Source organism: Protopterus annectens, chromosome 9.part0 (assembly GCF_019279795.1).
Source record: "Protopterus annectens isolate FY-2018-M chromosome 9.part0, PAN1.0, whole genome shotgun sequence".
NCBI classification, from domain to species: domain Eukaryota; kingdom Metazoa; phylum Chordata; order Ceratodontiformes; family Protopteridae; genus Protopterus; species Protopterus annectens.
Genome location: NC_056743.1, coordinates 1081291582 through 1081319534, shown reverse-complemented (window position 1 = coordinate 1081319534; position 27953 = coordinate 1081291582). Strand labels below are relative to the sequence as shown.

General features: G+C 39.9%; 1 protein-coding gene across 1 annotated transcript in view; it reads right to left on the bottom strand.

The window, feature by feature from the left end:
* The window catches only part of AMHR2 (anti-Mullerian hormone receptor type 2), a 744441-nt gene that overhangs the window by 96289 nt on the left and 620199 nt on the right, over nt 1-27953 (bottom strand). The window contains exon 8 of the mRNA XM_044082197.1: nt 17662-17822. Coding sequence (XP_043938132.1) covers nt 17662-17822 — 161 coding nt within the window. The remainder of the gene's footprint in view (nt 1-17661; nt 17823-27953) is intronic.

Here is a 27953-nt window from a genome sequence, read left to right as displayed (position 1 = left end):
TCACATATTGTATTTGTAATTTTTATGAGTGCATGGTTGTCAGTATACATGTAGCAATAGAAGCCCAGCATTGTAAAAACACAAGTACCCTTATTAAGCATATTTGGATGGTTGTTAGCAGAGCAATTTTGTTGACGGCAACAACTGGGCTCATCTCTGAGGGACACAGATGCCAGCCCAGAGGTGACTTTACAATCACCCAACCAGTAGTGAAGGTTGATCTTGTACAGGGTCATTGAGGAGCACTTTTTCACATGCACTGGGAGCCTATAACAGAGGAGTGTGATTCTCTGGGGGATATATCTGTCTCCCCTGCATGTTCTGTTTATGTCACAGGCTAGGTTGAGAACTGTGGCCCAAGTTATTCCTGTCCCATTTGATTTGCAGATGTCCAGGATTTCCAGTAGTGCAGGGTCTGAGACTTCTCTGTTGGTGAGGTGTAGGTCACCTCTCAGCAGCTTGCAAGAAACTGAGTGCAGTGACAGGTCTTGTAGTCCTTCCATGTATGTAATGTTTTAAGGACCTGCATTCTCCCAGTCACAGACCTCTATTTTTCTCCATTTGCTGCAGTTGTTTGGTGAGGTACAGACAGAAGGAAGTCTTGTACTCAATTAATGGTCTGATAAGGGTGGAGTACAACAGAGCTATAACCTCCCTGGTCTTGGATGTGATGTCCATACGTAAGATGTGCGCAATGCAGAATGTGCCTCTCACCACTATGGACACATAATGATGAAACTGTAGATTGTTATGAACTTGTGTTCACAAGTCTCACTACACTGTGTTTGAAATGAGAGGGGTGCTATGTATATCATAATTAGCAGGGGTACTACAATGCAAAAGGGGACAATGAGCCATTGTTTGCTGTAAAGTTCAGTCTATGAGTTTGGCACCAATCATTTGTCTTTGTCAGCCCCTTCTGTAATATGCCACTATCATTGGGGGAATCTATATGAGTGTGTCGAAATAACAGTTATCTGCAAATGTGGTAAACCATAGGCCACCTACTGTTGGCTGCACTTCAGGGAAACAGTTTCCACACAGTTGATGGCTCAGCTCAGATCCTTGTGGTATTCCACTGGTGAGTGGGCTATACTGGTGGAGGTACAGTCCCAACTTTGAGAGTATGTGTTCTACTGGTGAGCCAGTTGCCTATCCAGCTAGTACTGTATGGCTTAATTCCCAGATGGGACATTTTCACTATGAGACATGAATGGGGGATATTGTCAAAGTTCTTGGATAACAGGACATAGGTGGTATGCCCTGTTATCTGTCATCCAGGTCTTTGGTGTCAGTATCAAAGAAGACGTCCATGAGGTTCAATAGGCAAGATCTATCCTTGACAAACACAAAATGGGTCAACTCAGTGTATTGAAGGTCAACTATGTCCCTGTGGATAAGGTCCATGTTGATCCCTTCTGTAGCCTACAGATAAGGCTTGTTAAGCTTATGAGTCAATAGTTGTAGTTCTGCATGTTACCAGATTGATGTGCATTGCATATGACACAACATTTGATATTACTTTCTATAGTGTAGGTGATATATGTGTGGAAAAAGTACTGAGACACCAGGGTTGCAGTGCTTGGGGGGGCAACACATGGCTGTATTGTAAATATGTGACATACTGTGAGATAGGGCCTTCATTTTTTAATCTTTCCATATTTAATGTCATGTCATACCCAAGAAATGGACAATAAACAGCAGTAATACTTAATAATATGTAGTTTTCCATTGTGCAACAATTAGCAAAGTGTATACACATGCAAGATATACTGGTTTGTGCAGCTTCTTAGCAGTGCACAAATGCAAGCTGCATTACTAAAGTCTGACAGTTACTACTGAGTCTATGAAACACACCTGGCACTTAACTGACTCTGTGACAGTACGTGTTAATCCACTGATACTTTCCTTTTTGGGGCTAGATGGTACTGGGTTCAAATCCTTTTCTCTCTTTTTTTTTCTTTTCCCATATTTATGTGCTGAGCCGCTCAGTGCAAACATGGGAATTGAAGGAAAATGACTTGTCAGGTTTGGCTGTGTTTATCTAGTGTGCACAAAGTGCAGCAGTGCTCAAAACTGGAGTCCAGGAGCAGACGAGACTCAGACAGCTAAAAGTACAAAACGGATGCATTCAATTAATACTACTGGGCATCACACAAACCCACTAAATGATGGTGCATGAAGGTTAACAGCAAGATCTTAAGAATGAATAGTAAAATAGGCAAGATCATGTAATTAATCCTGTGGCAGCAGGTATAAGTGGAGGGTGGAGTACAGATGGTCCTGGGTTCTAGTAGAAGGTGTGCAACCTTTGTTTTACTGTTGTAACATTGCAGTTTACATAGACACGTGTTTTCTTAACCTTGTTGTTGCAACAGGTGTAGGACAGCCGTACACAAAGTCCTGGGTTCAAATACAGCATATTCCATACACTTTTACTGTTATTTTACTTTACTTCCCATTATAGTCACTGTCACTTATAACACTTGACATAGTGTAGCTGATATTAACTATATGTATGAGGGCTGAGACACTAATATTGTGTCAGTTATTTCTTTATTTATTTATCTATATTTTACCACATTTATTATCAAATGTATGACCGTGGGTATACAGTGTACTATGTTCCTGTAAGTATATTTCTGCTATCTGGACTGGTATGGCCTTCACATTTAATTAACACACTTACACAAGTGCCTGTACATCAAATAACCTTGAAACAACATTGCTTGCCACTCCTGCACACCGCTTACCATCGCACAAACACATTGCTCAGCACTGCCCACCCCCAAGCACTGTGTTTGCATGATAATAAGCAGTGCACAACATTTTCAAACAGTGTGCACACTCCCAGTAAATGTGATAACTGGAATTGTCAGAAAACCATTGGTCTCCATTGCTTTTGATCTGTGGAAGATATAGCAGGCATTTGTGGAGAGGGTGTGTGATTTAGGGCTCAGAGATGGGGTATCCAGGAGCCGAAGATTTTTGTTGGGCTCCTTGTGAAACACCACAGTGCCAGGTTGCTGCAGGGGGACTATTCTTTGTCCTAGTATAAGTCAGAGGCTTGGGATAGTTTGGCCTGGGCTGTGACCAGTGCCACCAGTATTCCCCACACTGGTAACCAAGGTAGGCACCACTTTAGTGACCTACATCAAAGGAAGAGGGCTACCCCCGCTGTTTTGATCAAGGAATTTAGGACAGAGGTCATCCCAAACATGTGTGAGTATCAACTACAGAGAGTACTTGTAAGGCTTAAAAGCTGAATATAGGAAAGACTGGTATTCATAATGGTATTCTGTTCTGTTCTATTTTTCCACAGCTGCCATGGAGAGGGAGTGCAATGTTAGGACCCATGCCACTAGATTGTTGAGGATTAGGGAGGCATGTGGTATGTATGCAGCAGAAAAGTAATGTTATTGTAGCAATAAAAATTAAAGATAGTTATTTTGGTATTTTATACATTTGTATCAAATTGAGCATGCATAGCTCAACTGCAAAAGCAAGTATGCATGCATTAGTCTGTAGCAGAAACCAAGAGTACAATATTAGACTTTAGTCAGAGGTGGTGGGTTCAAATACCACACTTCCCACCTATACAATAACTGTTAATTCTTCAGTTATGTGTAACTTAAAGATTTTAACTAAAAGCTCTATACCAGTGGCACGGATACCCTGCTGTAAACTGTAATCTGTATAATTGGAACATGCATATGTGCAATATATGCGCATGTAAAGGAATACTTGCTGCAGTCTGTAGTATGGTGTGCATCTGTTAGGAGCTGCTAGCCTTAAAAGTAATAAGTCATCTGTTAGGGGGTGGCAGTAGTAAAAGAAAAGGTTAAGATAATAGTGTCAAATAATCGTATTAATGCATTAATTAATACAGATGGTACTAGGTTCAAATGCATTTGAAGGTACTAATCTTACCTCTTTTTTTCTCTCACCCCAACCCTTATCTCTCTCTTTTTTTTAATATATGTCATCAAAATGTGTCCATGTCATCCATGTGTACCACATCATGAAATGCTCCACAGCACAGGTAGGTCTGCCCATAGGGTCCACCTGCCCCCACTCTGCTGACCCCAGCACCATTGCACAGCACATCTGGGAGCCAACCTGGCAATACCACCTCTGCTGCTTTTGCACTACCTGCCCCCTCAGGTAGATCTGCCCTGGAGGATAGGCCAGTGGCTTCCTCCAGGAGCCGTGGCAGAGGTGGTGAGTTTATCACCCTTGATGAACTGCCAGGGTTGTGTGCTGCACTGTTAGTGCATGCCTATGCCGGATGGAGGGGCAGCTCTCCCTTATTTTATGTAGGTCCAGGAAGAGGAGGAGGAGACATTGAGTGCTCCAGCCAGTGGTGGAGTGAAGTGACAGTGATGACAGTCCTGTGGGTTAGGACTCGATACTCACTGTCAACCAGTTTGACGTTCTTGGGTCCTGGATGTCCACACTCTCACTCCATCCATGTTGTCCACTGACCACTTTTGTCCATCAATGTCCCCGTGTCTTCTCTTGTTTGTCTTGTCTCTTTGCAATTGCTTCATCACCTACACAAATTACCAGACCCAGACATACCTACATCTCTCCTCAACATTCCTCTCTCTCTCTCTCTCTCGCTTCAAAAAAAAAAAAAAAAAAAATGGGTGCCTGTCCCACAAAAAAAAAATCATCCCATACATATCTCTTCATTTTGAACATGTGTCTTCTTGACACAATTGATTCGATCCAATTGGCTATATAACATGATTGTGTTGTGGTCACCCCTGTCTCTGGAGGTGACAGCCCAAACTCAGCTAATATTCTGCATATATTATCAGTTTTTACTGTTGAAGAAATGGATGGCTATGGTTCTTTCCTACCTCCCTCCTGCACATAAGTGTATTGATTTGCATTTGTTCTTCCCTCTGCTTGCTCGCCATTACACCACTGTCCTATCTTCCCCATTTCTTTTCTTTAATGCATTATTGTGCTACGGTGTGCATTGCACATCAACACATACCAACGGTAATAAGAAAGTACTTGAAGGTGTTTGAATCAGTTGTATTTGAACCTAGTACCACCTGGCCCCCAAAAAAGAATGTATTATTGCATTAACTACATTAACATGTGCTGCCACTGTCAGTTAAGTAGCAGGTATATTCCAGAGATTCAATACTAACTGTTAGACTTTAGCATCCCCATTTCACCACTGTCCTATCTTCCCCATTTCTTTCCATTAATGCATTATTGGGAGATGGTGCATATCACACACCAATGGTAAAGTAAAAGGAGTTAAAAGTATTAGATACAGCTGTATTCCAACCCAGTACCATCCGGCCCCTAAAAGGAATGCATCACTGCATTAACACCTCCTGCCACAGAGTCAGTTAAGTAGCAGGTGCATTCCACAGACCTTAGCAATACGGCTTACATTTGCACAGTGCTTAGCAATGTACAGACAGGTATATCTCACATTCTTATACACTTTGCTAACTGTTGTGCAATCCCGCTGCTCCTCGAGCTATGGAAATGTATATATATCATACTGTGTTTCTGCTGTTTATTATCTACTTCTTTTGTATGACATGAAAGTACATGTAGAAACATTGCAAACTGAGGCCTTAACTGCATATCATATATTTAAAATACATCCATGTGTTGGCACCTCCCCCCAAGCACAGCAACCCTGGGGTCTCAGTACTTTTTCCACACATATATCAACCACACTACCAAATGTAATATAAAATGCTGTGTGCTATGTAATGCACATCAATCTGCCAACATGCAGAAGTACAAGTACTGACCCATATGCCTAAAAAGCCTTACCTACATGGCTACTGCAGGAATCAGCATGGACCATATCCACAGGGACAGAGATGACCTTCAACACACATCACCTTACCCATTTTGGGTTTGGCAAGGTTAGATCTTGCTTACTGACCTTTGTGCAGTTCTTGGATACTAATCACAAAGACCTGAATGAGGAACAACAGGATTGCCTTTGTTGAGTTATCCAAGGCCTTTGACACTATCTCCATTCATGTCTCATAGTGAAGATCTCTCATCTGGGAATTAGGCCATACAGTACTAGATGGAGAGCCAACTGACTCAACAACAGAACACACACTCTCAAAGTTAAGGACTGCACCTCCACCACTAGCCCACTCAACAGTGGAATACCACAAGGATCTGTGCTGGGCCCTCAACTGTTTGGGAAATACTTCTCTGAAGCACAGACAACAGTAGCTGGCCTATGGTTTACTAAGTTTGCAAATGATTTGCTAACTGGACGCACTCATATAGAGTCCTCCAATGATGGTAACATATTACAGTAGGGGCTAACACAGACTGATTGGTGACATACTCATGGACTGAACTTTAAGCACACAATGCCCCTTTCTAATTTTTATCAATGAAGTACCCTGCTAATTATGATATACATAGCACCTCCCTAAGCTCAAACACAGTGTTGTGAGACTTGGGAAAACATGTTGATAGCAATCTACACTTTCAACGCTATGTACCCATAGTGGTGACACACAATCTGCATTGCACACATCATACATATGGACATCACATCTAAGACCGGTGTAGTCATACCTCTGCTGTACTCTGCCCTTATCACACCAATAATGGAGTACAATGCTCACATCTTTCTGTACCTCACCAGACACCTGTGGCAACAGGAGATAACACAGGGCTGTGCCTGAGAGACTCCCAGGTCTCCAAATATGCATGTATATGCATATACATGGAAAGAGTGACATAGCTGCCACTGTACTCGGTATCATGCAGGCTGCTGAGAGGTGACCTATGGCTGTCCTGTAGAGCAGTCTCAGATCCTGGCCTTCAGTAAATGATGGACATCTGCAATTCAAATGAGACAACTATAATTTGCCCCAGGGTTCTCAACCTAGCCTGGGACATAAAGTGAACATGCTGTGGAGACAGATATATCCCACAATAATTCACACTCCTCTATAATAGGTTCCCACTGCATTGAAGCAGTGCTCCTCAATGACCCTGTTCATGTACAACATTGACTACTGGTCGGGTGATTGTAAAGTCAACTCTGGGCTGGCACCTATGTCCTTTATGGACAGGGCCAGTTGGTGTTGCTCACAAACATGCTCTGCTAAAAATGACCATCCAACTATGTTCAATAATGGTACTTGTGTTTTTACACAGCTAGGCTTCTAAAGACCATAATGCAATTAGTCTAGTAGCCTAATATGACCTATGAAGCTATGTGCCTATGCAGGCTTCACAGCCTGTTGTCAACCACATAGCCTACTGATGACATCTATTGTAAGTTCATCTGCACCCTTGTATAAAACAGACTTGTGCCAGGGCACTTGCATAATGTACTGTCCTCTGTAGTCAGTGTACTTAGATACATAGGGGTTCTGTTCTCACTGCAGTCGACTGTGTGTGTCTGTGTGTGTCTAGACAGCAGGGCAGATGTGTGTATCCTACAGTTACTTCTTCAATTACATGGATTGCCGATATTTTGATACTTGCTCATGGCTACACATCCATTTAATACAGGGCTCCTAACCTCTTGTCTCCCACATGGCCTGCTGATGTTATCTACTAAACGTTCATCTGCACTCTTGTATAAATCAGATTTGAGCTGTGGTGCTTGCGTTAAGTACTGTGTTCTGTAGTCTGTGTACTTAGACAGATAGGGGTTCTGTTCTCACTACAGTCGACTGTGTGTGTGTGTGTGTGTGTGTGTGTGTGTGTGTGTGTGTGTGTGTGTGTGCGTGCACGCACGCGTGTGTGTGTGTGTATGGGTGTGGGTGTGTGGGGGTGTGTGTGTGTCTACACAGTAGATCAGATGTATGTATCCTACAGTTACTTCTCCAATTACACAGATTGCCAGTATTTTGATACTTGCTCATGGCTACATACATCTATTTCATACAGGCCTCCCAACCTCTTGTCTTCCACATCGCCTGCTGATGTCATCTACTATAAGTTCACCTGCACTCTTGTATAAATCAGACTTGTGCCATGGTGTTTGTGTATTGTACTGTGTTATGGTCATTATAATTAGGTAGTGGGTTTTATTCTCACTGCAGTCAACTGTGTGTGTGAGCTGTTGCTCGACATTAGAGAAAGCATTTTACACCAGTATGTGGGACATTGTCATCTTCTCCTCAACAGACACTGCTGATGTCATCAGCTATAAAGTGCTGTCTGACACACACCAAGTTGGACTTGAGCTGTGGTGCTTGCATACAGTACTGTGTTCTGTAGTGTACTTAGGTAGGGGTTCTATTCTCACTGCAGTCGACTGTGTGTATATATGTGTGTGTGTGTGTGTGTGTGTGTGTGTGTGTGTGTGTGTGTGTGTGTGTGCGTGTGTGCGTGTGTGCGTGTGTGCGTGTGTGTGTGTGTGTGTGTGTGTGTGTGCATGTGTGTGAGTTGTTGCTTGATATTACAGACAGCATTTTACACCAGCATCTGGGACACTGTTACCTTTTCCTCAATAGGCACTGCTGATGTCATCAGCTATAAAGTGTTGTCTGAGACACTCCAAGTCAGACCTGAGCTGTGGTGCTTGCATAAGGTTACTGTATTCTATAGTCTGTGTACTTAGATAGGGGCTCTATTCTCACTGCAGTCAACTGTGTGCATGTGTGTGTGTGTGTGTGTGTGTGTGTGTGTGTGTGTGTGTGTGTGTGTGTGTGTGTGTGTGTGCAAGCTGTTTATAGATTTTGGTTTTGCTGGGGCTCGAATCCAGGAACTTCTGCATGTAAAGCAGACATGATAACCAGTACACTATGGGACCACTTGACATTACAGAGAGAATTTTACTCCAGCATGTGGGCACTATCATCTTCTCCTCAACAGACACCGCTGATGTCATCAGCTATATCACATATTTGGATATGCAGTGCTCCCACCAGGGCAGGATCAGGCAGAAATAACTTCATCCTATACCATAAAGTTTACAGTGACATGGCTTTCAATCTATCCACATACATCATGGCATGGTGTGTATACCCTGTGTTACCTTGCTGTGAAAGCCATGTGGTCTCTCCAGCTGCTACAAGTGTCTGGTGAGGTACATGTAAAAAAGAGCATTATACTCTATTAGTGCTGTAATGTGGTTTGACTGCTGTCATACAATCCTAAGATATCAGTTTGATGGTGTGACTCATGATATGCACAACACAGAGTTTCAATAGCAGTGTGGGCAGTTGATTGTGAAAGTTCAGATTGCAATCTAAATGAGTTTGCACTGCTTACATCACTGGGTTTCTGCATAGCAGGACTGTTGTTGATGCTGTGATTAACAAGGAACTCCACTTTTCAGACAGACATTACAAACACACATTTCTGCATTTATTCGTAGATCATATGCCTTTGTCACCATTCAGCTGTGTGTGTTAGCTCCTCCTGTACTATGTTATCACCATTGATGGATGCAATGATTGCAAATATCATGCAAGAATCAGCAAACTTGGTAAGGCAAAGGCCATATACTTTAGCCTGAACTGTCGAGATATACAATTCAAACAGTGAAGGACCAAGCACAGCTCCCTGGGATTTGCCAATGGTGACAGTTCTAGAAGTACAGGTTTATTCACCAACTTTCACATAATATGTTCTGTCAGTGAGCCATTTGTTTACCCGTCAACTGACATAAGGTTTAAACCCCAGCTTGGGATTTTTCTCAATGATACCTGCATGTATGATTGTGTAAAAACCCTAGGCCAGATCACAATAGCCAGTATGCACTGCTTATCTTCACCCAGGCCTATTACACAGAATTAATGTGCTGTGACAACATCACAGATCACCCAATGGTGTGACCCAGCACATACACCTTCCTGATATGTTTGAATACACAGTTCAACACCACCTCCACATGGCCTATGTTCCCATACAAGGGTATAAATCAATATGTATTCACCTGAGTTGGAGGAACAGCACCTAATGCATGCATGTATAGCGATATCCTATCTCTCCTCGACTGTGAGGTAGACCAACATGTCATCATGGACCTCCTCTACATGTACACTAGTAATATTTCAGGTATGTCCAACAGAGCTGTGTGAGTTGTTACTGCTACATCAGGTCCATTACATCTGATAAATATCCTCAAAGAGGGCATGGAGGACATGCATGATGACAACAATATCATCATGTGGAACTTAAACAGGTCAAGGCATTTGTCAAAAATCCACACTGAGGTATTCAATCAACACTGTCATATGTGGCCATAAACAGCTATATCACCAAATGGGTCGACCAGTGTATGACATACATGGCATCCCACTATGATGAAATGTGTGACATGATATACATCTCAGGTCCAGTGATCATGTCGTTACATCAGGGGTGTCTGCTAGACTCTTTCCTGCCCATTAGATTAGTGATGGGCATCACAGATGGCATACACATGCTATGTCTAAACAGCTGCCTGGCGGACTACAGCATTTGTGCAATTATTGACTCCAACTGTGATATTAATATAATACAGACAGTATCAGCATATATCAGAGACTGCTGCCACAGCCATGACAACACCTGCATTGATGAGACACATGAAGGATTTGTTGAATCAGGAAACAGACATACCACCCAAGTATAATGTGGACATCACACCCTATAATCAGACCTATAGGTATATGACATGTGTCCTGGGGTAGAGGGTAAGTGGTACATCCACCAGCATGTAGTCACAGTGCTGACTACTCCCTTAACTGTAACACAAATGCTGTGTATGTGAAGGATAAGCACATCAGCGACCATAATAACTTCATGGGTTCCAGACTCCATAAAACCAATAACTGTGTACAATGCACTCTTCTTTGTGTACCTCCCTACACATCTTCCAGTGATGTGTAAATGAAGTGTACCACCTTTGTCACAGTGTTCTGTCACAGAGCTTATTGGCCATACCTAGGTATTCTTTCTAGGGAATATATATGACTGTCTGATGGTGTGGAACAACAATAGGTTCATAGGTGTTTACCAAGCTAATGAACACAAGGCAATTTTTAAGCCTAGCCACACATCACAAATTTCTGACAAGTTCTGATACCCTTGACAAGTGTAAGCAGGGGGTTGGGAGATTAAACATTTAGAAGCAGGGGCCTGGGAGAGGAACCATTAACAGGTTGCCTATGTCCATTAGAGACATAAGTGTCAAACCAGGCATGAATTTCCTGCTCACCATCCAACTGTCCAAGTTACACTTGAATTGGGTTAGGGAGGAACTCTGCTTCACATGGATGGGGAGCCTGTTCCGGAAACGGGGTAGTCTATGGGATACATACCTGTCTTTCCAGCAGGTCCTATTTATATCACAGGCAAGGTTTAAGTCTTTAGAATGGGTAATTCTTGTGCTGTTTGTTTTGTGGATATGCAGGAGGTCTATCAGAGTGGGATCTGACAATGCCCTGTATGCCAGGTCTAGATCTCCCCTCAAAAGCCTGTAGGAGACATAATATAGGGATAAGGCCTTGAGGTGGTCTGCACAGGACATTTTACTTATGCCCTGTATTCTTTTAGTGAGGAACTTCTGTGGATGTTCCAACTGTTGGATATGCCTGGTTAGGTACATACCAAAGGAGGCATTGTACTCAATGATAGGTCTGATGAATGCGGAAGACAGTGGAACAATAACTTCCTTGGACCTAGATGTCATACCTTTCTTTATAAGTTGCACAACGTAGAATGACTTTCTCACTACTGTAGACATGTGATGGTCAAAGGCTAGATTACTGTCTATGTGTGTCCATAACTACTGGGTCAACTCTAAGGGGTGTGTTGTCAATATGATAGTTACCAGGGATGGATGCCTTCCCAAAGGATATGCATTTCTTGACATTTAGTTTTAGTCAATGTTTCTGACATCAGTTGTTTGTCTGTGTCAGCCCCTCCTGGAGAACATTTGTGTCAGTGTGGGATTCAATGACAGCTCCTAGTTTGCAATCATCTGCAAATGTAGTCAACCAGAGACCACTGACATTGGCCTTGAGTTCAGAGAAGTAAATGCTAAAAAAGGAACACTCCAAGGACTGATCCATAAAGGACTCCACTTGTGACTGGCTTCTCTGTAGAAGTGGACTCCCCAATTCTAACTTCCTGGGGCCTGTCTGTGAGCCAGTTGGCTATCCACTGGGTGACATACGAGTTTGTATCTAATCGCTTGAGTTTGTCAACAATGCCCTAAGTGGGGTATTGTGTCAAATGCCTTGACCAGGTAATGGTAGGCAGTGTGAACCATGTTTCCCTCATCCCTTGCTTTGGTTACCTTTTCAAAGAAGTCCACCATGTTGAGTAGGCATGTTCTACCCTTGATGGAACCACACTGGGTTGGGTCCAGTGTCTGGAGGTTTACTACATGACTATTGATTATTTCCATAATAATTCTTTCAATGGCTTTACATACAAGACTACTGAGACTTATGGGTCTGCAGCTTCCAGGGTCTGAAGATGGCCCATCTTTGTGCAGAGGGATAGCTGTTTTCCATTCATGAGGCACAAAGTCTGTTTGGAGATTACAGCTAAATAGCCTGATAGGTCATGTTTCATGCTATTTAAATGGAATCCTAGGATATTGTCTGGGCCCATTGATACAGTGTTCTTGGTCTTAGAGAGTTGCTACACCAGATGCATGTGTGCTACCTGTTCAGCTTATTCACACACTGCATACATAGGTGTTTGACATTAATGGCATGTATATCATTTGTGACAGTGTGGATTGTGACATAGATATATATATATATATACAATGCACACAAGGCAAGTAGCCTGTATTGACCATACTGTAACCTACAGGTATAGCAGTGTCCCTCCTAACACCTCCTGCAGACATTACAGTACCAGGACAGTGTGCATGGTTACCCTCATAGAATGTGGATGTATCATAATAGTGTTCAATGTGTGTGTGTGTGTGTGTGTGTGTGTGTGTGTGTGTGTGTGTGTGTGCAGGTTCATCTGTTATCACTCCACATCACATATGTTACATTAGCGGCATGGGATTAGTGGTGGTATTATTCTGATATTGTCCATGACTGTGGCTGGTTCTTGTAATGTTTGCCATGTTCCTTTACCTGTGGCCACTTTGCTGGAGACCTCTGCTGAGAGTACACTCATATTCAGGTATATCAGCTTGCACAGCTTTCCAATATGTAGCCTATCCCAATGGTATGTCAGATCCCTGATAGTTGTCCTTTGCATTATTTATATAAGGATGCTTATCTCACACAGACATCCTCCTCATTGTTATGTCACCTTGTGTGACAGTCACAGACAACATATTTTCACTGTACAGTCTGTACTGTACTGTACCATTCTAGATATGTGCTTGGTGTTGCTGCTACAACCATCTTCCATTAATATGCCTTTCTCTGCTGTACTTGCAGGAATTTCACCTGAACTCTTTCCCTGTGTTTCCCTGTGTTCATTCCTACAATTCATTTGTGTGTCCATATTCAATACACAAACTTCTCCTGGGTGATCATTTTACATGGCAGTCCCATGTCCTGTTACAGATCATTAACACTGATTCATTTCAGAATGCCAAGAACGGGATATCACAATAGACTGCACTGTAGGTACACTGTCCTATGCTGTGTTTGGACCATATACTTCACATTCATACCTCTCAACTGTCCAGATATTCCCAGGATGTCTAGATATTTTCTTTAAAAAATACTTGGCTTCCTGCCGTATCACTGGGATGATCTCTGGACTGATGGGACTCAATATTACATACATTTGAGTACATACCTCTCATCTGTCCTGATCTGTGCAGAATGTCCAGATTTTGTCATATATTTGTGATATTTTCCTCATAACATTTTTTCCTGGCAAATCATTGGCATGTCATTGCAGAGTGCAGTCAGAAAGTGATGACTGACATTTGAGTTTCAAACTTCATGCTCTTCAGAAAGTTCATGCTAATATACAACCTATATATTCTATCAAATTCCTAAGTTTGTCAGTGCAATATTAAAAACCTTTCCCTATTTCTAGCCCTTTACCCCCCCCCCATTATTATAGCTTTGTCCACATTTGTCACTCTAAGAAGTAGTGAGCGTTACATTGTAACACATTTCTATGTGACATCTATGCCAAATATGTCCCTACTACCCTGGTTATTTGTCCTCAAATTTAGTTGACTTCTGTGAAGATGTGTTGCACTAACACAATGACAGCTATATTTGCCTGCAAATCCACACACCATAGGTGCTCTTCCTTACATGGACTTGCTATCCATGTTCACTGACAAGGTTTTGCTATGTGTAAAGCCCTGGTGATCATTTTGGCATTCTGCTCAAATCTATGCACCATAGAAGCTCTCATTTATATAGAATTGCTATCTGTGTTTTCTTATGAGGTTTCACGGCCAGCAACACTGTTGTGAGACACAAAATGTAGCATAGGCATGGTGTCCCTCATTAATATGTATTGCACGCTACCATGCACCATCTCACAAACATGTAAACTCCATGTAGGCGCTGTGCGAAGCCTACACGGAGTTTATTGAATCCCTGGGTTTGAGTAAATCAAAATTTAGAATAAAACAAACTTTAAAATAAAAGTATAACAGCAATAATAATAATAATAATAATAATAATAGGCATCTGACCTTAAATGAATAATTGCAATCCAAAATAAAATGCTATCAGACAACAGAAATAGTCACACAACACTTCAGCTAAATAATAATGCAGCTAAACACTTGAGCAATATAATAAATCCTACTTCTTATCTCCACTCACTAATTAGTTTACTAGCCAATAAATTTGGCAATTTTGAGGTACAACAAAGTTTAAAATAAAAAAAAATTAGAATAGGAGCAAAAAAAATGAAAGAATTCAAGCCCTAAATGAATAAATGCAATCCAAATTGATACTTCAGTTAATAATATTGCTGCTTTAAATACTTGCAGTTAAATAAGAAATCCTGTTTCAAAGCTACATTTAGTAATTAGCTAGATTGGATTCCTTCAGTTAGTGATTGGAAAATTAATTATTTTCTAACTGACCCTAGTGAAGAACTTTTAATACTACAAAAAGAAAAAATTGAGGTAAAACAATATTTAAAAATAAAACTAACTGTAATACAAGAGCAGATAAAATAAAGTACCAAACCTTAAATGAATCAATGCAATCCAAAATCAAAAGCAGTCAGACAACAACTGTAGGCCCACAGCCCTTCATTTTGATCTGAACTGCTTTGTTTTCTACACTCTTCAGGTCATCGTACATAGAATATTTCATTAGTGATTACCAGTCTGCTTTATCATTGGCTACTAGCCTATAACATTATATGGTTCTCTTGCACATGGTCCAATCATTGCACTGGAGAATATCAAGTATTTCTCCTACCCCACTGCTTTTTCCACCCTTTGTTTCAGGTTTGGGTAAGGTATATCTTCTTTGTGGTCAGTATCCCCCATCCTGTAATTAGCCAATACACATTCAGTACAATAATTCTCTGGAGACCTGAACACTCTGCCTGCATCTGCCATCTGCTGACAAAGACACTCTTGTTAATATAACTTCAGCCTTTAGTTTATGTATTTATTTACATTTGATTATTAGGAAAGTCCATCTGAGCAACAAGTATCCACTTTTCAGTGGAGGCCTGGGGAGAATATCTTCACCACTAAAGAGTAATCATCATCATCATCATCAATAATGATAGGTTATTGCAAAAGCAATTGAGCATAAATAATGAACAATAAGGGAATAGATTAAAATTGCAATGACACTATTGAATAATAAGACAAAATGACAAATGCAATGACAGTATTAAATAAAAATAAGATAAAAATAGTTTCAGCAGAATACAACTGGTTGTGATAATAGTCATTAAACCACTAGATGCAATCCTACTAATATATGCATAATATGTGAGAAGGGATACTGGGGAAGATGACCAAAAAAATGGAAATAGATAAGAAAGTTGGGTGGGGGGGAGTAAATTGGCAGAGGCTAGTGAAATATCTCAACAAAAGTAAGTACCATTTGCATTAACTGAATTGGACTGCTGGTAATGAAGCAGAAGTGGTGGTAATGGAGAACACTGAACTGTGGAAGTGTTTTTGCCAACTCTCAAAACGTTATGGCAGAGGCATAATTAGACACCTGGCACCATAACATACTGACTGTTTCTAAAGATAGGAGACTGCATGATCCACTCCAGTGACCTCCATTTTCACCTCTTATGATTTGAAAATACAAGTTGTTGCAAGCATGTTGTTCTACTAACTATTTAAATGAATTAGAATAACATTTAAAAAAATATCCATGTCCTGACACTTTAGTCAGTCTCCAATCATTGAAGACACTGAATTATGTACATCAAGAAAGTTTGTTTAGGATTTTAGGATGTGGTGGGTCATAATTTCATTGTGGCAATATTCTTTCCACAAGGGTTATCAGTTAACTATCAATATGCAACCTGCTAGCTCAATGGATTTAAAAATGATGTCTCATTCAAGCACTGTAACGTATCACTGTGTGCTACATGTCCTGCTATTCTTTGCTGTACTAGCCAGAAGTTTTATTTTCTAGGAGGATGGCGTTGCTGTTTCGGGAGATGGCTGTCAACAACTGGACAAGTTGAAGAATTTCATACTACTGCTGTTCACTGAAATATTGCAAGTTACTACACTTAGGTCTCCTGTGCATTCCATTTTCCAAACTGTGCTGTAGTGTCCAATTAAGGATGATTAGTTTTCCTAAGAGCACACAGGACCATGCATAACCACATCACCCTCTATTCTGGATCTGCAGTTGCGTGCGGTCCAGTGTTCTCCATTATCGCTGGAGAAGTGATAGGTTAACCGAAGTTATGCTTTATGTATCAGGAAGGAAGTCACCGGTAGGTATTACCCTTCTAGTGAAAGCAAAGTGTGACTGCTAGAACTGATTCTCTAACTGTCCATGAGACTAACTATTCAAGCCCAGTACAATGAATGAAATGGTCCTCCTTGAAATTATTTAACTAACCTACACATGTGCGGACAGGCAGAGTGGATTCCAGTGCTGTATGTCAGCATGTCATGCAGTATCTCTGCTGGGAGCTTGTACCCTACGTGTACTGACAGAGGCTGTATACTCATTGCACTGTAAAGACAAAGACTGTTTTCTCTCACTTGTGAACAGGAGGAAACACATAGGAAACCACCAGATGTCCTTGCAATACCACTAATATATTTACAGCACTCTACAAAACAGACTCATCCTGAGATGAAAAAGCATCGTACAAGATTAAAAAAAAAATGATAATTAAAAAAATAGTTCAGACATGATTGTCACTGCAGTCACTTATATCTTAGTTAAATGTCAAGCTGAAATTGTATGGCGGTTTCTACATTTCCTTTTTCTTTCTTATTAAAGACAATCTACCAACCCAGTAAAAGACAACATATGCATTTAACTTAACTAAACACAAATTATCATTTCTGATAAGCAAACACCAAGGCACAGAAGACCAGTTTCCATTTTTCTGTGTGATCAGAGGTAGTACAGATCATGCAAGGCATGTATTTGTATAGTCATTAAGTACAGATATTGTTTACATTGTATACACAGCTATGGTTACAACAAAACTCACAAGCTGGCTGCAATGTTAGTACATATCAAGCTGTCATGAAATACTATAAAACAGGTGCTTCTTTTATAATAAAATGTTTACCTTACAAATGGTAAGAGAGTCTACTTTTAGCACAGAATATTGTGTTTCTTTGGATAGCGTCATTGCCAGGCCAAAGTCAGCAATTGCACAAGTCCTGTCTGTCTTTACCAGAATGTTGTGGCTGCCAAGATCTCGATGAGCTATAGCTGGCTTGTACTGACCTACCAAAGTGGAAAGAGAAAATAACATGTTAGGTAAAACCAGTCACGTTACTACATACATACCTAAAGCCTAGTGTTTTAATTACAGAGAAGTATTTCTATGTCGGCAGTCTCTTCAATATATATATATATATATATATATATATATATATATATATATATATATATATATATATATATATGTAAATACCCTGCTGGAAAATACCATCTGTAGCATCAAATTAAAATACTAGCATCTAGATGCACACAAACTTAATGTAAGTCCTTTTTGTGTATAAGCAGTTCAGAAATAAAATGACTTCTCTGCAGACAGTACATTAAAGGAGCCACCATCCAAATCTGAAAAAGACCCAATATATATAAGCTCCCAATGTCTAATATCTATTGATAACCATAAATGTGAACCAAAACAAGAATTGCAGGAAATAAGCAAATTAATCTTGCCTGCTGAGATTAATGTTACTGCTTGTTTGTTGTTGTTTTTTAGTCTAACTAACGTAAACACATCAAGCAGAAGTGAAAGAATCTTGATAGATACTTTCAGGAAATGCATTTCTACATTTGGATTTGGATTTTGTCTTCTTTTGGTATGCCAGCAGTAACAACATTGACACAGCAGTCCCATCTAGAACGCTGAGCTTTCTTCCAACGTTATACCTTTGAGGCATTTCTACATTTGTTAGATGTAGGATTTTCATTCCATAACCAAAGTGGAACAGAGCATGTTTACATGATGCTTGATATCTAGAAGAATAAATATGATATAACTGCCCATACTATGAGTACACAATAATCTGCACCTCCATAGACTAAAGTGTAAACCCATTAAACAGACGTGAAAGAATCGTGTTGTTGTTATAATGTTGGCTACTAAGGAAACAAGTATCTGAAAATGGAAACAGGTGGTCTGTTATACAAGTGGCAACGTGAAATTAATAATGTCTGATATACAAGATCAAAAACAGCTACATAAAATTTGAGTCTAAGAGACAGGACTGTAGCAAGATGGATTCCTTGGATTTTGAGTATGACTTCATAGAATATTGATGCTTTTTTGAATGATGTTGTTCGTCCAGATGTGTGTCAGTTAAAATATAAAGAACAAGTTTATCAAAGAGGATTTGGGGATGCTCTTTTTTCTTTTGTAAATTGTAAATTATTGTAAATACTTGTCAGATGAGATTTTCTTAAATGACCATTTGATAAATTAACATTTGTGGTAATGTACTCCCTATGTGATTGAATGAGATATTTTATGCCTGTAATAGTAAGAGTTACTTCCTATGAATAAAGTAGTTGATTAGTGAAAAAAAATGAGATACTTGTCTGTCTGATATACCACTGGGTAAAGAGCCTAAGTAGCAATGCACTGTTTATGTTATGGGTGTCACAAGGAATGGAAGACTCTCACATCACTCCCATCTCTCTCTCTCTCTCTCTCTGTACCTCTCCCTCTATCGTTCGCTGTCACTTATTCTTTCTTACCTCACATTTATCTTTGAATGAAGTCAATGAATGATCTCAGAGATCTGTCCATCTTGTACATAAGTAGGATTCCTGTATATGATGCTACTGCCTTGGGTTTAGGTCATTTGCAGAAGAGCTAGGCAGAAGAAGAAGGACTTATGGCCAAAGTCAGCTCTACTTTTCTGGAGGAGTTGAAGAAGAAAGGAGAGGAGTGCCTCACCAGAGCAGCAACCCTAGCAATGGGCACAGGTGGATGAACTGCAGGGCAGTGTTTTAGAGATGGGAAGGCATAAGATTATGTTGTCAAGCCTACTTCTGTTGAATGCCTGCAATGGGTGTATAAAAAATATGAAAAAGACAATTGTCTCAGCTGGATTTCACAGTGTGAGGTTGCCACAATTAAGGGATTATTCCTCTGAGCTGTAGCAACCTCGGTATTCATTACATCAATATGCAGGGGATGTGATGGTGACTGTGTGTGTGTGTGTGTTTGTGTGTGTGTGTGTGTGTGTGGGGTGGGGTGGGGTGGGGACAACATAAAAAAAGGATTTACTTTTCATCTGTCAAGGTTTTCCTGTGGGGAACCAGTACTTCTGGGAAATGTAGTTGGCAAAGAGCTCATTATGTTTGTTTGGATTCAAATTTTATCCATAATAAAAGTAGAACACAGTAAGTCTGCATGATGCTTGCTGTGTGGAAAAATAAATATAGCTAAACTGCCCCTGCTATGAATAGATCACATCCTGCACTTTCCCAAACCAAAGGAGAGGAGTTGGGGAATAAAAAGATTCTTGACCAACTACTGTTTTATGGCGATGATGTCTCTCAGGTGGAAATAGAGTGGCTTGATGTTAGCAGGATTCTTGGTTAAGATAAGCAAATAAATAAAATTAAGAAAACTCTGATCTCACAGCAAGGGGGAAAATAATGCAACTGACTTCCATAAGAAAAAGTAATATCTTACTCCATCAAGTTTTATTCTTTACATATTTTATACTAGAAACAACCACATGCTAATTTGAAACTTGTTTCTGCTTGTATTCTCATAACACTGGCAAAGTTAATAAGTTAATTCCAAGAGAAAAGGTACATTTAGAGGAGGTCCAAAATTCTCAACTAACTTTTTGGAAGCATTCAGCACTTTCAGAATTGGCTATAAACAGGAATTTTTTTGAACAACTGTGTTCAGAATGAATGCCTACTTAACTAGGTCACATCAAAGCATTTGCTTTACAGCTACAAGTCTGGCTAACATTGTCTCCAATAAGTCTGAACTCAAAGGCCTACATTTCAAAAATGTAAAAAAAATGCACAAATCCACCCAGGTAGTTTTCATGCCTTAATATAGTGTTCACAAACAGTCTAAATATGCGAGTACCACCAATAACATTTTGAATGCAAATAATTCTTATTTATAAGCAACAAACCCATCACAAGCAAAACCTTTAAACCAGTTTTGATGCTATAAGCATCTTCACTGGTAACAGTGAATTACCAGCTGTAACTTCATTTAAATACCAAAAAAGGCACCAAAAGATAACAGAAGCTAGACATTTCTTAAAGGTATATACCCTACAATAAACTTTTATGTAAATTCATAAATATTCATTCAAACCAGGTTTGAAAAGTGCTTCAAGATTCACAATTCACATTTTTTCTTTTTGAATAAAACATATTTTCTAACCTCTAATTTTTGTAGACTCTATCAGTTCCTACAAAAACCAATCTAGCATTCACATGCTCCAGCAGTTGCATGATGCAGTGTTTTCTCTTTTACATTGGATGTCACTAAAATGTTCTGACATCTGACGTTTAAATAATCATATGTTTTTTCCTACATAAAAAGCTTTACAAGTGCAAGTTGCTAAATAAACTATACCCAAAGTTCCACAGGTAATAAAAGCATTTGCCCAAAATCAGGGGCATATTAACCGATGTAAACTCTGTATTATTCATCACAAAGTTACAAAAAGAGCAATGACCTCATGATTTACATCCCATAATAACACAACCATCTAAACATAACTGTACCCCATGCAAAAACCATGGTTTCCTTTAGTCACTCAAATACTGCCAGATTTTTTTTTTTGCTTTTTTTATACAAAATTACATCTGTCCAGGACCATTTTCCCCACTTGTTAATCAGAGTTTAAAATATCCCAACACCTACTAATACTATTTTAAAATGTTTTAAAATTGTTGCCATATGTAGTAACCAAAGCTATCTTCCAGTTATCTTGCTGTTGTTTCATGACTGAAACAACTTCTTTTTTATATCCAAGCAATTCTTGTCTGTTCATACTTTGTACTTGTTCCTGTGCCTTCTTAATATCCACCATTAAATAGCCCCTATATGTAGATCTATCACTTAACTCATCTGAAAACATCTCATAGTCCTTTTGTTGAGAACAAATCCTGTTCCCTCTCATAGGATCATAGGAGATTACTAGGCTATCGACCCGGAGGTCATTTAAGCAAAGACATTTCAACCCAATGTAATACCATAGAAGTCCTAGTCAGTACCCAATATTGCATTTAATGATAACTGCCCATGTCCAGGATGGTTGTGGGCACTATCCACAGTAAGAATTTATGGTGCCCCATCCAGTCGTCCAGGTTCCTCTTGAACAGTGTCGTAAAGGTGCTCTCTTTCACATGAATTGGTAGCCTGTTCCAAAGACACAGCAGTCACTGGGAGATAAATCTGTCACTCCAGCATGTCCTATTTAATTGCAGACCATATTTAAGTCCCTGGAATGGGTAGCCCTAGACCCATTTGATTTACGGATATGCAGCAAGTTCATTACGTTTGGGTCTTAGGTTGCTCTGTAGGCCAGCCATAAGTCTCCCTAAGAAGTCTATATGATACAGAGTATAATGAGAGGGACTTTAGCCAGTCTGTACAAGACACATACTAGAGCCCCTTGATCTTCTTTGTTAGAAACCTCTGAGGTCTCTCTAATTGCTGCATACACTTAGTATGGTATGTGCCGAATGGGGCATTATACTCAATTTTGGGCCGGATAAGTGCCAAGTATGGGGGGGGGGTTATAACTTCTTTTGCTCTCAAGGGATGCCTTTACTAATTAAGTATGCTACATAGAAAGCTTTCTTTAGTATGGTAGACACATGATGGTCAAAGTTAAGGTTGCAGTAAACCTGTGATCCCAGGCCCCCTACCACTTCATGAGTACTTAGGGTATTGTTGATTTGATAGTGTGAAGGGATATTGTTTGTGCTGAAGGGAATGATGCTGCATTTCTTTGCATTCAGTTTGAGACTGTTACTAATACACCAGTCGTTGGTCTGTGTGAGACACTCTTGGAGTATACTGACATAATTTGGGGGTTCAATGATTGCACCTAGTTTGCAGTCGTCTGCAGACTTGGGCAGCCAAATACCATTAGTTTTGACCTTAACTTCTGAGAAGTATACACCAAACAGTAGGGGGCCCAGCATTGACCCCTTTGGCACCCCAATGGGTAACAGGTCTGCTGGCTGATGTGGAACCACCCACTTTGATAGTGTGTGTCTGGTTTGTGAGCCATTTGGCAGCCCATCTTACAACAAAGGGGTTTACATTCATTTTGCTAAGTTTATCGATAATACTCGAATGTGGGATTGTGTCAAAAGCCTTTGCTAAGTTGAGGTATGCTATCTGCACAGATTTGCCCTCATCAATAGCCTTGGTCACACTTTCAAAGAAATCTAACAAATTTAACAGGCAGGCTCTGCCTTTCACGAAGCTGAATTGGGTAGAATCCAGGGTTTGGAGGTCTCCTATGTCTTTATTTATGAGGTCCATAATGATACGTTCCATGGGCTTACAGATAACGCTGGTCATGCTTATGGGTCTGGAATCCCCCAAGTTACTAGGCAACCTTTGTGGAGGGGAATAACTGTAGTTGTTCCCTATTCCATAGGAGCAAAGCCTGTGGTTAGGCTATGATTGAAAAGGGTATTTAGTGGTGATGCTAGTTAATGTTTTAGCCTGTTTAGAAGACAGCCTGGGATGTCATCTGGTCCCACAGAGGCTGTGTTTTTTGCCTTGGACAGGGCTTTGAGGACCTGTTCTTCAGATATGTAAGGTGGGGTGGGTGTTTGGAGAGGGTTTGTCATAAATTAGGATGAGGTAAGGGAGTGAAATTTTCACCAAACCTATCCACTAGCAGGTTTGCTATCTCTGTGGGTTCAGTGTGCATGATACAATTGGCCACTAACTCTCCACATGCTTGGGTCCTACTATTTAGGTTATGTAAGTAGCTGTAAAAGGCCTTATGTTTATCCTTGGCAGTGCTTGTTAGGTGTCTCTCAAAGGAGCTCCTAGAGGATTTGACAAGTTGTCTTATTTGCCTGTTGAGGCTTGGAGGGTGCTTTACCATTGTTAGGGCTTTGCTTTTGTTTACTTGGACAGCAGCTTTTTGTGTTTTTTGTTTGTTGATGCTGGATGTCCACCATGGCAGCATGTTTTTACTTGGGGCTCTGGCTTTGATTCTTTCTGGTACAGCTGAGTTTATACATTTATACAAGTGATTGTACAGGGCTTTAGTGTAAGCTTCAGCATAGTTACCACTTCCAGCTTGGGGTGGGGCTTGGAATGCATTTGTACCTTCACCTAGGAGGGGTATAGTTTGCCTTGAGTAAGCTTTTTAGTCTGATTTCACCCTTTGAGTTCTGATGTTAGTGTCAGTTCAAAGCTGACTGATTTGTGGTCAGTTTTAACTAATGAGGGTCCAACAGATGCAGCAGTGCACCTGTTGGACATGTTGGTAAGGACCAGATCTAGAATGTTTGTTCCTCTTATTTGTCAGGGTATGGACAATTTGTTCCAGGTCATTTGAATTCCCAAGGAACTTTTGTGCTAGCAACTTTGGGATTGAGTAGGTTTCCCAGTTGATAGTTGGATAACTGAAATCCCCATAACCAGTGCGTTCTGTGAAATTTGGATTGTCTTCAGTTTAGTTAGGTAGGCTTCATGGATGTTGTGACCCATGGAGGGGGATCTATAATTTGTTAAGACTTGAATGGAGGTCTTATCCACCGTAACCTGGACCTGGAGTAACTCCATGGAGTTGTCCAGTCTAACTAGATGGGAGATGAATTTATCTCTAGTATAGATTCAACCACCACCCCCTTTGGTTTTCGTACTTTCATTTTCTGTAAAGTTGTGGAAGGTATTGTAACCTTGCAGGGCTGGAGTACTCTCTGAGGCCTTATACCAGGTTTCTTTGACTGCACAGACATCTATTTCCAAGGTGTGCAGTTTTTGGTTTAAGCTCCTAGCATTTGACCGTATGACCCTTACTTTGTTTTGATTAGTTAATCTCACGTTGGTAATGCTGTTTTCGAGACCTTGCCTAAAAAAGGCACTATGGGGAGGCAAGAGCCTTTGCCAGCAGCCAAAAGCCTAGGGATGCCAGGTGCAAACCATCTCTGGCAAAACAGTGAGGTTTGTTGACCAAGGCTTCCCAGGCTGACAAGAACTGAATCCCTTTGAATGACACCAAAAACTGAGCCAATTATTGAAATCAATAATTTTTTGTTTATACTGTGACATCATTCCAAGTAAGGGTAGTATGCTGCTCAAGGCTAGGGACATACCTGCCTGGGACACATACTCAGGCTTCAACCATGTCTCTCTTCATATAGTCCAGTGAGGTACATCTCAGGTCATTCACACCAGCAAGAACTATGACAGAGTCATAACGGTACTTGCTGCTGAGAGACCTGAGTGCATATGTGATTTGACGAATCCTGGCACCGGACAGGCAGCTAACCATGACTTTTTCCTTGTCCAGCCTGGTGAGTGGAATATCAGTGTGTCTCACTACTGAGTCCCCAATGATATGTAAACTTGTTTTTTGAGTGTCATGCCTTACAGGCTTGGTGAGTGAGACACTGGTGTTGCTATGTGTCATGGGCACTGTGGGGACTGTATTAACTGTAGCAGTCTTGTGTTTTGGAGGTCTCTGGTGTTTTAGTAAGTTTTTTGAGAGAACCTCTGCATATGTGGATTTACGTGTTTGATGCATACTGTGTGTATGAGTAGTGGTACTATGTGAATATGTAATGGTGGGTGAGCTGACAACCTTCTCTGTGTTACTATTTTGAGTGTGAGAGAGCATGGATTCCAGATTCTTGCTTTCATACATCTCTCATACTATGTACTAGATTATGTTATTAGTAGAGGGTTGTCTGTGTACATGAGGCAATTGCTACACTGCCTCAAGAGACCTAACAAGGTTGGCAGGAGAAAAAAGGGAAGTCCAACTGTCCATAATGCTAGGTTGAAGACTGTTGTCACTAGGGGTGACTTTTCAGAAATGATCACAGAGGAGCTCAGCGAATAGATATTTCTGCCTGGGTTTTAAGGGACAATTTGTTGAATTTAACTGACCGGCTTTGGTGCACAGTTACGCAGTAGTGCATGGTACTGAGCGACGTGCAAACACGCAGAAATCTGCTGAAATGCAGGGTCTAAATACCAGAAGCTAAAACTTGAAAAAACTCTAAAAAAATTCAAAAGGACCAACGTTGATGCTTATTCCAAGCCCTAAACCAGCTTCCCTTTACCAGACAGGTCCCAATCAGCACAATTCTCTCACAAAAGTGAAGATAGGCCCCCTTCCAGTCCAAGATGGCCTGGAAAATGTGCTCAGAACAAACAAACCACTACAAACAGTTCCAGAAGCAGCAGGCCTGGATCTGGACTATGCTACAGCTACTAGCTACCCTAGTTTCAGTGGGAAACACTAGAGAATGTTTAATACAGCAGAAAAACAGCAATGAGACACTGAAAATGTTTAAAACAGCAGAGAATCAGCCAGGAGGCTCTAAAGAATGTTTTAAACAGTTAACAGCTCAGTTAATTAAACACTGCTTGGTGGGAAAACCAGAACAGGAATAACAGAGAGCTTTAAATCAGGGAAAAAAAAATACCAGTAAATACTTAAACAGTGAAAATAACAAAAACACTTTGTAAACAGTGAAAACAGCAATAAAATTCGATTTTATAGGCTTATAAACTGAGACTTAGGTATATTATGAATAACAAAACTAGGATGCAAATTTTAGCCATATGAAATGAATTTCTACTAAAAGATTTGTGGTAGACAGTGGTACGTAAAGTTCAATCTATACCCTTTTCAGCAAATTCATCCAAAAAATAAATTTTAGTTCAATCATACTTGATACTAAATTGTATACCCCATTTCTTCTTATTTAAATATTCTATAAATTCTATCAATTCATCAGTGTCTGATTTCCATATCAACCAACAATCATTTAAAAAATCTTCTCCACATATCCAATGAAGAAAGATAAATATTATGCATATCATCACATATCATCTGTTCTCTATATACCCATAAACAAATCAGCATAAAGGGGTAAAGGACACCTCTATAACTGTCCTATTTAGTAGCAGGTAGTAGAGGGCATTAAAATAAAATGCATTTTGAGTCAATACCTGCTCTGTTATCATAGGCAAAAATGTATTAAATCCTGGTGTATGTAAATGGATCCTACTTAACCAAAATTCTAATGCTTCTATCCCCCCCATGCAGTATAAAGCTATATAAGGACTTTACATCAAAAGTGTATAACAACCATTGGTTTTCACGTTGAACCTCATTGATATTCTGCAGAAATTCTGTGGTATGCTTCAATCTTGATTTAACATAGGGCAGCAATGGTTTTAAATAAAAAGTTAGAAAAGCAAATAGTGTTCTGTGGGCAAACATATCCCTGACAATATAGGATGACCTGGAAGGTTTTGATAATCCTTTTGAACTTTGGTAATAAAATACATATACTGAATAGCTGTTTCCTTAATCTTTAATTCCTCCAATAATCTCTTGGAAATGATAGCTTTCTCAAGCGCTTGTTCCAGAAAAGCAGTCAATTTCTTTTTTTAAATTTTCAGTGGGATCATAAGGTACGTTGGTTTAATATTTAACATCATGTAGTTGCTTATTTGCTTCCACATAATAATATTTTGAATCCAAAACAACCATCCAACCACCTTTAAAAGCTTGGGATATCACAACCTTTTCATTTTTTATAAGAAAAATTAAAGATTGGAATTCATCTTTAGTCATATTACTTCCATCTTTCATATATACATTAACATGATCTAAAGCCTTAAGTACCTTCTTTTCAAAACACAATAATGCCGAATGAACCAGAGGTTAAAAACAAGATTTTTTTAAAAGAAAAAACTTTTTTTAATTGAATCACAAACAATATTGCCCTTATTATCTTTGAAAAAGACAGCAAGGTTTGATTTTGACAAAATTGTTTACATTAGATACTAGCTGATATTTACTTACAGCACTGGAGGGAATACAATTCAAACCACTATCCAATGATGTATGTTCTGGATCTGTAGAAACATTCAAAACAATAGTGTGAGCTGTTATTTTTCATTGGCTGATGAAAGAGTTCTTCCTATTTCTTATGATGCTTTCTGCCCTCTCATCTTCCCTTTATAAAGGGCTAATAGGGGAAAATTTTTTTTTTTTCATTCTTGGTGAAGAAACCATTTCACATTCTGTCTCAGTTGCAGAAGTCATCAGTTATCCCAGTATCTGATTTTTCTCATTATAAGAGGGCAACTTCTCTAATTATTAGAGCTACAATCTTTTCTTTTTATACACCATTGAC